The sequence below is a fragment of the Alligator sinensis genome, unplaced genomic scaffold (assembly GCF_000455745.1).
Source record: "Alligator sinensis unplaced genomic scaffold, ASM45574v1 scaffold121_1, whole genome shotgun sequence".
NCBI lineage: Eukaryota > Metazoa > Chordata > Crocodylia > Alligatoridae > Alligator > Alligator sinensis.
In genome coordinates this window covers 2,228,775-2,240,940 of record NW_005841910.1, presented here as the reverse complement: position 1 = coordinate 2,240,940, position 12,166 = coordinate 2,228,775, and the positions used below count along the sequence as shown (strand labels likewise).

Below are 12,166 nucleotides of genomic sequence, written 5' to 3'. Positions count from 1 at the left end.
GGAAATATCTTTTTATCTCAAAATCAGAACATTCATTAAATTGCTAACTTTCTCACTTGCTCTTTTACACAAAAGTGAATATCTGTTCTGGAAATGTTTGTGTGTTGTTGCTGGATCACTGCTTTAGCAAGCCTTATGTGTATTATGCTATCATTTGTAGGCGCTTAAGGCTAACCCCCTAGAACTGGCTCAGATCCACAAAGAATAATTTGCCGAGTCTGACAGTCTGCTTTTGTTCCTCAGGAGTGAAATAAAGAACAGGTTCTATATGTCATGATTTGGGTGTATGATCGTAGTAGATACTTATTGATCAGCATTACTGTTTGCTAGCTGTACTGTCTGAGGCATTTGGAGGTAGGTTGGAAATGCAGGTGAACATTTCTATTGTAGGCTTGTATTGCAGTATACCTGTTAGTGGTTTTACATTAAGGTTTATACTCCCTTCACTGAACCATAATACTGTACCATAATACAATGAAGCATCGGCACAGCACAGTGGGTGATGCTTTCTTTCCATTGTTATGAAACATATTGAGCCATTAGGGCCTTCCAGTAGGGTTTATGCCAGTGACTGATCACATAGGTTGCAGATGTTTCTTCCAAGTCCCTATATTTTTGGTGAAGAGTTGGTCAGATGTGTTTGAAAAAAAAAATTTAATGAAATAGGCTTCTTTCTCTCACCTTGTGGAATAGTTTCTTTATTGCACACTCAAGTTTATTAAATTACCATCATTTTGGGAAACTGATACTTTTGTTTCACTGTTGCGAACATCAAATGTAGGACCAAGTTGAATGTATTTACATTGACACAACCGATGTAAACTCTTCATTTGGGAGTCTTTTATATTTCTCATATTGAAAATATACAACCTGAAGAATAAGAATTATGAAACACTGTCTACTAGCTTCATTTTTTTCCAGGTGTAATGATTTCAAACTCAGATAAGCATTCTAGTAGCACAGAACTTCTAGAAAATTGGGCAACAAAATAGATCTACTGTAAGTTGATATGCAATAAATGTTACCTGGCAGCCCTTACAAGGAGATCGGCTAACATTAAATTTGTAAATGTATGAGTACTTATTAGACATTGCGTATGTGCAGTATATTTAATTTGCTGTAGCTAATATTTGACTAGATATGAAGTCAAGTGCAGAATTGCTGAATAGAGACTGCATGTATATGGACATATTTGTGTAGAGGGTTAGCATGCTTGTTTGTTTGTATATACTTGAAGACATCAGAAATAGTAATTATACTTGGGATGTTTACATTTGGATGAGGAAAATGGAATATATTAAAAAATGGTATTTATAACCATTAAAGTTTTTACCTGGTGTACTAATTAAAAACTTAAAGCATTTATTATAAAGACACATTGTATGATCAAAATAACTACAGTTTGAGAGCCACTTCTTGTTTTGAAGTCTTAGTAGCATGTGAAGCTTGAAACTGTTCTACTTTTTATGTACTATCCAATAAATATAATCTTAAACAGCTACTGTTACTGACTTTGTTTCCTGAATTGAATTCTGCCTGTTCCTTACTAGAGTAGCCTTAAAAATGTGTGACTTTTGGGATGGTGTCTTATTACACACTGTTTTGTTGGTAAAACTGCTCTAATTTGCTAACTGCATATACAAATGAGAAATACGTAACTAGTTACAGCTATCCTGATTGTCACCACTAACTTTCCAGAAACTTTCAGTACTGGTTGAAACCTTTTTAGCCCACAGGGGAAACAGTAATGCTGTTTCTCCCTCACAATCTTTAACCTGCAGTATGCAAACTTAACTGTTTTAAATGTATTTTATTGCAGTATTCCCTTTACTATTCAGCGGCTCTGTGAGTTGCTGACAGATCCAAGACGGAATTATACAGGAACTGACAAGTTTCTCAGAGGAGTGGAAAAGGTATGTTTGTCTTCAGATGCATCACAGCTAAGTTGCAGCACACTCTTTGTATAGTAGCTAAATGACTTTTGTTAGCTTCATTACTGCTCAAAACATGGTTTGCTCTTTAAAAGATTAAACGAATGCAAAAAAAAAAAAGTTATAAAACATACCTCTGACTAAAAAACATGAACTCTGGGCTAGGTCTGTCACTGTTCTTAGTCAGTCCTTGACACTCCAACTGTTGTTCGTAGAAGATATAATGCCATTTATGATATAGACTCCCAGCAGTAAACAACCAACTAATTTAGACTGTTCAGAGTCTTTTGGGTGGCTTAATTGTTTGAGATTTGTTTTTTTACTGCAGCTCAGTTTTGGTCTTAAAGTTTGGAGGAATGCTTTAGTGAATAGGACTGGCTCTCATGTATTATTAATCCTCAAGTTTAGAGCCCCTTTCAGGATCAGAAATGTTACCTTTTTCTTTTTTCTAAACTGACAATATGTTTTTTGTTGTAGAATGTCATGGTTGTCAGCTGTGTGTATCCATCTTCAGAGTAAGTGCGGACTTTTCTTTCAACTATAGACTTTAGGTTTATATTAGTGGGCTTTTGTCTGTTTTGTGTTCTCTTTTGCTGGCAGTAGTGTTATATTACCTTGCCAACAGTAAGACATGCATGACAAAAATTTAGCTACTATTATCAGTGGGTTAAACAAGTAGTAAACAAATTCTGTTGTGCATGTTGCTTGTTTTACCCCTCTAGTAACTTGGGAGTGAAGAACAAGTTTCATAATCCAAATATATAGCACAACTGACTTCTTAAAATAATAAATATTCTGATAAATCTGTGTCATTGCTTGTTTTTAGACTGGCATAATTTGCACTTCACAACTGATGCAATTAATTTGAGATGAGGGCAAGGGAATCTAGTTTCATGTCTTCCACAGCTTTAATAGTTTAAAGAGTAATTCCATCTCTCCTGTCATATTATTCTCAGGGCTGTCCAAATTATTGTTCTCCAGTACCTCATGTTGCTTTACATTATAGTAGTAAAGGTATGGGCGCGCTCCAGCTGGGACTTGAATGCAACACCTACAGGTTTAATCTGGATACAGTGGTTAAAAATAGCAGGAAGATGCAGTGGTCCATGCTTCAACACAGGCTAACCACTTGAGTAGATACCTAGGTCCTTAGTGGCCTGCTAAAGTGTGTGCTGCCTTGGCTTCACTGCTGTTGATACGTAAGCTTACTAAATTCAAAGTAGCTCAGTTTGTCTACTTGGATATACTTTCCAGCTGCAATGTACACCTATCTTATAGACATGCGATAGCTATATATTCCTATGTAAGCAAAATAGCTCCCTGAGTAGCCTCTTTTCAGCACCAGGAGTACCTCTGTCTAATTCTAGGTCACTTTGGAAATAGATTCAGGTAAAACATAAAGAAGTGCCAGTTAGTACCAATTAAGAGAGACCTTGCTAAGAGCTACTCTGCAATAGCTTGTACTTTAAAGTTACATGGCAGCTTGTTGCATGCAGTAGCTTTCATAGATTTTTAGGGTTGGAAGGGACCTCAGTAGATTGAGTCTGACCCTCTGCCCTGGGCAGGAAAGTGCTGGGGTCAGATGACCCCAGCCAGGTGTTTGTTGCATAGATAAGCTTTAAGTCTGAGTGCATTAAAGATTGCAACATTAGATTGGGCCTAGAGAAAATGAAGGGGGAGTTGAAGGATTCAAAGTTCTAGCATTTTAATATATATCATTGTCACAGAGGGAAAAGTGATTTGACTGTAGAGTGCTGTCTAAAAATGGAGTGTCCCCGGTATCTGCTAGCTCAGTCCGTCTTTCTGGGCCTAGAGTAGTACTTTTCTCAACTGCATCCAAATTTCCCCATAACAACATTAATAAGAATGATTTAGGCAAAATTCAGGAAGGAGCTTCTCTAATGCCTCATCTGAAGGCATGGCTGTGGAGAATTGAAAGTCATCACAAAGTGGTAAGATCTGAATGTGTTCTTGCTTGGAGGCCTGGAAAAGCAGTTCTGTGGGTAATCCCCTGTTCCCATAAAGAGGAGATTGAAAGGGAGGAGTTCACTTTCAATGAAGTTTTGGGGAAGAAAGGGGTTATCTTTCGCATAAATGTCATGGTTACACTTGAATTTTACTCGGGCCACAAAGAAATGGTTTCTGTCGCGCTTAATCTTTGAAGCTACAGTTCAGCAAAGATTTATGCATGTGATTAGCCTCCTGTTTAAAGGGAACATGAGGATTTTAAGGAAGATACTCTCATCATGAGAGAGATGACAATGCACTGAAGTAGAGGCTCCAATTATTTAAGTCAGCTTAGCTGTAAAATAAATTCAGAAAATATACCCTGTTTATGCTATTTTAATTAAAGAGACTTAAAAAGTCTTAATAGCTCATGATTTATTATATTGCTAAATATAACTTTTTGATTTCTTGTAGGAAAAATAATTCCAATAGTTTAAACAGGATGAATGGTGTAATGTTTCCAGGAAATTCACCTGGTTATTCAGACAGGTAAGTTTAGTAGTATTGAGAATCAATGTGCTTATTTTGGAGGGGAGCAGTAGGATGTAGAAATCTTCTCTAGTTTTGGAAGTAACTAGCAAGAGAACTTCCCACAATGTATGGCAGCATCCTGCTTACTGATTCAGATTTTTTTTTTATCCAGTTCATATAAAGATGGAATGTTCTGTATGTTGCATGTTGAATAATGCAGCTTTTGGCAACTAAAATGTATTAGCATGTTTCAGATTCTCTGAAACTAGAATGTATCTAATCTTAGCCTATGTGTAAGAAATTACTTTGCTAAAGGGATACATTTCTTTTTTTTTTTTGTTTAAGATCTAACATAAATGGTCCTGGAACTCCCAGACCAGTAAATCGACCGAAGGTTTCCTTGTCAGCTCCTATGACGACAAATGGATTGCCGGACAGCACAGAACATAAAGAGTCAAACTTACAGGAAGCAGAAGAAAAAAACCACAGGTTGGTGATAAATGTAGAGATGTAATTATTTTCATGCTTTTTCACTTAAAATTCTATACAAAAAATTTAAAGCAAGTTTTTTTTATTTTGCTCAGTATCCGTTAATCACACGTTTCAGAAGAACTGAGGCAAATACCCACATGTCTATATACCATGTACTTACCGCTGTTTGTACATCTATCAGTCTAGCATGTGAATGCAACAGAGATATTGGACTGTAACCTTTTTTGGCATAATTCTGTCTGGCTTGGCTTGCTTTATACATTTAGAGTAACCCAGATCTTTTAAAGGCATGAGGATGTGTAGTATAAAGTGTGTGAAGAGTAAACAATGAACTGTTAACAAATCCTGAGGGTGTGAACAGGCATTCATGTGAGTGGCTCATGCAAACATGTGTTGCTTGCCTCTGGCTGCCTGCACCTCCTCCAGGCAAGTCAGTCAGTGAGGAGAGGGGTGGTGGGTCCACAGAGGTGCTGCCTGTTCCAGGGGTGGACAGGTTGTGGGAGTTAAAAATAGTCCAGTCAGGGTTGGTGGGGAAGGGTATAAAAACAGCACAAGCCCTGGGGCTCTGGAGAGTGGCTGCAGTTTCCCAGTTTCAGGGCTATGCTAGTGAATGCTTGTACACGTTCACAGGCTGGATTAAATCCTCGCTAAGTTGCATTAACCCCTTGCCAGTCTAAAGTTCACCTTGGACAAGAACTAACCTTAGGTTGGGCATGCCATTTTTAGGGTGACTTAAACCCTGTGAATGCTTGCACGCCTGAGCATTTAGGTCGCCATAATCTTGGTTAGGGCAGTCTAAAGGTAATGCTTGTAAGTGTCCATGTTTATATACTTCCAGATGCTAATACCAGTATAACGTTTTAAATTTATGTTTGTCACAAATAGACAGTAACAAACCTATTGCAAGAATGTGTGGTTTGGACCCATCAGACAACAGCCTAGTCCAGAGGTTCCCAATTTTTTTTTATTGCGTATCCCCTTCCAGATTTACCAGCTGCCTGTGTACCCCTACCAGCATACATAATATTTTAACTCCTTAAATGCCAATTATTACTATAATGAAAATTAAATCTGTCATTCTGCAGTTTCTCCTGTGTAACCCCCAGAGATGTCTTGCATACCCCCAGGGGTACATGTACCACAGTTTGGGAACCCCTGGCCTAGTCCTTCCACACTTCTTAGATCTTGGGAGAAAAAGAACAGCTTTTGTCTCATTGCTGAAAATTTAGCCAAGCTGAGCTGGCACCAGTAGGTTGAATTCTACAGAGTTGGGAGTGTCCTGTGAAAAAATACCTCCAGTGCTGTTTCCTTTGCCTGGAATAGGTAGTTCTAGATATGATATGACCTGGAACTTTCTTGTAGCAAGTCATGGCTTCTTTTGTTATCGTAGGGAGTCACCAGCATGTGAATCAGACAGTGTTCAAGCTAGCCCTGTTAAAAATAAACATCCTGAAGATGATCCTGTGGAAGCAGAAGGACACGAAGTAAAAAGACTTAAGTTTGACAAGGAAGGGGAAGCTAGAGAGACATCCAACCAAACTGCCTCCAGTGAAGTTTCTTCGGTCATGGTAGAAGAGACTGGAACATCTCCTACATCTCAGGATAAAGAAAAAGATCCTAGTTGTGTCAGACAGCATTGTGCAGAGGATGAAGAGGAAGGTATTTGATTTACTTGTATAACATGTGAAATGTTACTTTTTTCTGAATGTGGGAATTCTTTAAGCAAGGCTCTCCAACTTCAAAGTGGCTGACGGCCACGTTCCCCTGGACCATAATAGCAGGGGCTGCATAACAGGAGCTGCAGCTTCCCACGGTGCAGCATGCACAGGGATGGCTCCCCTTCGCCTGCTGCATTACATACAGGTTCCCCCGGCACCATGCACTGCACTATGCTGTGGGTGCAGGAAATAGAAGCCAGGGGAAGAAGCCCAGAGCCCTGGATGGTTAGTGAGGCTGCAGCATTGGGGTGGGAGTCTCAACCAGGTGGACACCCAGACACTGCAGATGCGTCCAGTGAGCCACCAGTTGTTTCCCGATGTTCTGCTTTCTGACCTTCCTTCTTGGATCAGGTGGTCAGTATTGTGCTGTCAGTGTAGTGCTTAAAAATAATGCAAAGTAGATGTTAAGTCCTGCTCTTTGTCTTTGAAACCGAGTGTCACTCAACACTTTAACTCTCAAATCTTGCTAGAATTTTGATCCAAGAATCACATTTGTATGGTAATTCAAAGTACTAAACAAAGAGTCCTGATAAACAGCACCGGTACAAAGTAGAGAGAGAGAGTTTCTTCTCTAGAAGAAACAACATTGATATCAATTCTCTTTCACTTCCTTTCTCAACTTCTGTCTTCAGGGTTTGCGTTTATTCATAAAGTAAATAGTAGGTTAAACTTTTGAAGTGTGCTTTGTTTAAAACAATAGTGTTCTAAAAACTAACATGTAGGGGAGTTGCTACTTTCGGAAAAGATATGTGAGGTGGTAAGAAAAGGCAATTTGTCATTTTAGGCTTTGGTATATACAGTATACCAATATTTAATTTTTAGACTAAGTGTTTAAAAATATTGAGTGTGGTGAGTGAAGTAATGCTTTACGTTAGGGTCTAGTGGCTTTGGTAATTTTTTAAAGAAAAGTATTTAAGATGCTCAAGACTCTCTAATTTGTTTTTCTAAATTTTTATAATAGAATAATCTTTTTCCTAGTGTAATATCTAGGGTTTCAAACTAATCGAATATAGTTGTTGTCTTGTTTAAAAAGAATACTAAGACTTCAATTTCAATGCTTTCAGAATCCTTCATGTCACCAAGAAATGTTGCGCCAGACAGAAAAGATCAAGAAAAAGACACTGAATCCTTAACTGTGAATGAAGAGACCTCTGAGGAGAGTAATCAAATGGAGGAATCTGATCAGTCTCAAGCAGAGAAAGATTTGCATTCTGAAGACAGTGAAAATAGTGGCTCTGTCAGTAGTGGAGCTGACTGCAGTGAAACTGAAGACTTAGGATCCTTTGCCAGTGGAACTCCTGAAATTTCATCAGAGACCCCTATGGAAAACAGCGACGAAGCCACAGAAGAACCTATGGAGCAAGACTAATAATTTAAATACACTTAGATGCAGTATTTTCCATAAGGCTCTGGTTTTACACTGTATAAATAATTTTATGTAATAAAGTGGACCTTTAGTTTTACAAGAGAAGCAGGTTGTAAAATAAACTCCATGGATTGAACCCTGAACGAGTTGTACATGTTAAGAACTGTGAATACCAGCTCATTCAGGTCCTGCTTACCGCTGAATTTTCGGTCTGGTCAAATCAGTGGTTTGTGTATAGTTTTTTTTATTTAGAATAAAAGTTTTTAAACTGGAAGGTAATTATAATTTTGACGACTTTTTTGGAGATTACCACACTTAGTTGTATGTATGCAAGAAAGCTTTTTGTCTTGTCTCTTTCTGACAGCTATAGCAGTTGCTCCATATTTTGGTTACACTTTAAACATTAACATGTGAATTATAGGGTTCCATGATGGTTTCCAGAGTTTTATTTGAATACATGCTATGAAACCTTAAGTTGTATGTTTAATGCGTTACATTTTACACACACATACACATTTATCCTCCCACAATTGTAATGGGGGAAATGTTATATTTTTCTGTTTCTATAAACTAAATACAATGAATACTTTTTCTATGGGAAAAGACTGCATTCACCTCAGAGCAGTTTCATTTGCCTGTGAATATGTAGAATAAAATCTGGCCCATGTGAAACCCTGGGAATCTTAACATTGAAAGTACCAGGTTAGACACATTCCAAGAGAACTTCAGACGACAACGCTTTTATATACTTCTGAGGTGCCTGTGTGAGAGGATTTCATTTATTTATGAGAAAATGCGCTTTTTTTTGTTAAGAACAAAGTAATCAAAACTTTAGCTTAAATTTTGTAGAAGGAATGTTTGCAAATCTGATGAGAATCTCTGAAAAATTGGACAGGTACTTGCCTTTTTGAGTTCTCTGAGCATTGTGAATATTATAGGAAAGTTTCTTTAAAATTTATTCTAAAGTATGCAAATGGCATTGGTATGATACACCACTGGATTGGGAGAATTAATATATTACCTTAGTTATGTACCTGAGCTAAATGACTAAAGTTTTTGGGGTGCATAGATATCACCATAATTTGTATAACGTTTTGGAAGTGAACTAAATATTTTTGAACATGCTACTTTGACAGCCAGTGTTACATTTTTTTTTCAAACTAGCTCAAAGCACAACTACTGCTTTAAACTCGCAATATTTTCAAATTCCCATATTTAAAGACGTGCAAGTTGCAACCTCCCAGTCACAATTACTGGCTGCCAAATTTATACCTGTTTCTTCAATTGTACCTTTTTGATATTTAGAATTTTTAAATTTCTGTAAAGTAGATTTTTTGTAGATTGTAACAAGTGCTCACTGCCATTGTGAAACGGTATATAATTGTATAATTTCTGTGTGTAAACTGAATGCTTGGGCTTTCAATACAGTATTCATATAAAGCAATAAATATTAATGTTATAAAATATTCGAGTACATTTTTATCAAAATATAAAACTCCCTTTTTAGTTTTAAGTTCACATACCTGAACTAAAAAAAAAAGACCTCTAAAATGCATGCTAATAGTTTCTGCTACTAGACAGTATGCTTTATATGTATCATTTTTGGGAAATACATTTTTTGAATAATTTGGCTCAGTTTGTATATTTATAAGGTAATGTACTACTTACTGATTTTACCCATCACGTTTAAAGCAAACAGAGGACATAATCCAGGAGATGCTTGCCAAAACAAACAATTGATTAGTGTTCCCCAGACAAAAGGAAAAATCATACCTTATCAACTTAATTTTCATTGTGCAGAAGGGTTGAATGTGTATCATAAAAATTAAAGGACTGAACCAAGGTGTTGGAATTAGGAAAGTGTCAAATATAATGACGTAAAAAATTAGTGACATCTTACCTTTTTGTTGGTTTTTGGGAATACTTTGCCAATGAGAACAACATTTCTAAGTTTAGAGATTTCTGAAATTTTCTTTAGAATGTTTATTTGTGAAAATATTGTCAATAAACCTATTCTTTAAGCACCTATGAATTTTTGCTATGTTTATTTTAGCAGCACTAGTGCCACAGAATTGTAAAGGTTTGCACAACAAATCTCCATATATCAATTTGTAAATCCACGAATATTACTTTTTTCTGCAATGAGCAATAGCTAATAAAGTAAAATCATGCTTGAATACATGTCATAGTAAGTATCTTACTATTTACTAGTATCTGCATTTGCAGATTGCAATTACAACATGGATATGGGTAAGTACTTTTAAATTGATAATATTTGGTACATGCCGTCTCAAAGAGAATTGCTAGGGTTTGGCATAAATTGATTCCAGATCAGTACTCCTTAATATACCTAATGTGCACCACTCTGTAGATGATGTTTCCTTATTTAAATTATAAATACTTGTAATTACAAGGATGCATAGTATCTTTACGCTTGTGGCTCAATATTTCCAATGTTGGTAGATACCCACAAATGCCAGAAGTGTGTACATCTGGTATATATTTTAATAAATATTCATTTAGACAGAATGTGTTGGTCATGTGAGAGCAATCATGGCTGTTGTATGCACCTATGATTTAAAGAAGATAAAAACTTGCAAGCCCTCTCATTTAAAAATAGCTCATTCTGAGACTGCGGGTACATGCTAGTTTGAATTAGCATTAAGACTTTATATAAGATGTAGAAAACGTACTGTTCAGAATACCAAGGTAGGATGTCTTATTCAGCTCTTGAGACGGCATTCTAAAAGTCACGCTGCTAACTTTACAATAGATAATTTAAATCAAAATACCTGGATAGTTTAGTACTGTTAAGTCAATTGGCTGCACTGGCACTTACAGTTTAAAACTAGCCATCATATTTATTGATTATTAAATTATAAATGCAAAGGCCTTATTTCCAGCTTTATCAGGTTCCCTTCTGTGCTTAAGAAAGCACAAGTTTTCTGCCCTTGAATTAGAATGTGGTGTTAGTCTTGAAGCACACTAATATGAAGTCTGTTTAATGGAAACTGGAGGTGTGCATCACATATCAGAATTGGGTCCTTGGAAAGTAGCCCAGTTGAGTGGAGGCTTTGGATAGGATACCTTTGCATCCTTGTACCCAGTTTATGATGCCAGATTCAGTGAGCCTATGAGATGAAATTAATTGTTATTATAGAATTAAAGGGCTCTTGTCTGAGGTCTCTCGTTATTCAAATAGAGGTCAAAACAATGGAAAACAAATCCTTAAATTCTGCTAGTCTCTGGATTTCCCAGTGCAACCTGCCCAAACTGTAAGGCCAAGTGCTTAGGTCAAAGATTGTGTTTAACTTGGTATATTGTGCACAGCCAACACGTGTTTAGACTTGGTTGGATTTTCTGCTGACCTAGGAAAACTAGATCAGATTTATATTCTATTTTATATAAAGTCTTCCTATATCTAACGCTCCTTCACACCCTGGACAAACTCCATCTAGCTAGTACATTGTGTGCAGAGCATAATTTTGTACCAGAAGATCCATGTCTGCAGGTTGAAATATTTGGGCAATAGGAAGGCCTCTGCTGGTCTGATCCAAAGAGGGAAATTTCTTCCCAGCCCCATAATTTGAAAACTGAACTGGAATTGCAGTCAGTTTAAAGCTGGCATAAATGATCCAGGAAGCTTTCTAAAAATGGTTGTCTTGATCATTGGGCACTATCTTGCTTGATCTTTTTTTTTTTTTTTTCTTCCCTAATGTGTAAAACTTCAGCTAATGTACTTGCAGGGCTCAAATGAACTATCAGCTGATGTGCATGACTGTGACTCCAGATATACAAGTGAACACAATAGTGCCGCATTTCAAGGGTCTATACAAAACAATTGACATCCTTATTGGCTGAGGTTAAAAACCTTGAATGTGTGAAAAAACTCAGTTGGAAATTAGTCAAACATCTATTTCTGGAAGACCAGGAGACTTCCAATTTTTTTTACCCAAAATGATTGGCAGAGCCACTGTCAGTGGGAATCCATTAAATTCTTCAAACAGAATGGAGTTACCTTTAATCACAATGGGAAAAGTTTTCCACTCTTCTTTCTGCCCGTGTTGGGCTGCCTGAGAAATGCTAGGAAGAAGAGCTCTCTCTCTCTAAAACCATTGTTCTATATTTTTGGTGAAGCCATCTTAACTAAATCACAGGATTTTTTTTTTCCCATGGGAAAG

The 12,166-nt window shown here is 36.9% G+C and overlaps 1 protein-coding gene across 2 annotated transcripts in view; it reads left to right on the top strand.

Moving 5' to 3' along the window:
• Positions 1-10,157, top strand: part of PPP4R2 (protein phosphatase 4 regulatory subunit 2) — a 27,453-nt gene extending 17,296 nt beyond the window's left edge. For both annotated transcript variants that reach the window (XM_025197967.1, XM_025197968.1), the window contains exons 3-8: positions 1,820-1,913; positions 2,409-2,446; positions 4,353-4,427; positions 4,755-4,898; positions 6,292-6,560; positions 7,684-10,157. In XM_025197967.1, coding sequence (XP_025053752.1) covers positions 1,820-1,913; positions 2,409-2,446; positions 4,353-4,427; positions 4,755-4,898; positions 6,292-6,560; positions 7,684-7,988 — 925 coding nt within the window. In that variant the 3' untranslated portion in view covers positions 7,989-10,157. The remainder of the gene's footprint in view (positions 1-1,819; positions 1,914-2,408; positions 2,447-4,352; positions 4,428-4,754; positions 4,899-6,291; positions 6,561-7,683) is intronic.
• Positions 10,158-12,166: the final 2,009 nt, after the last annotated feature.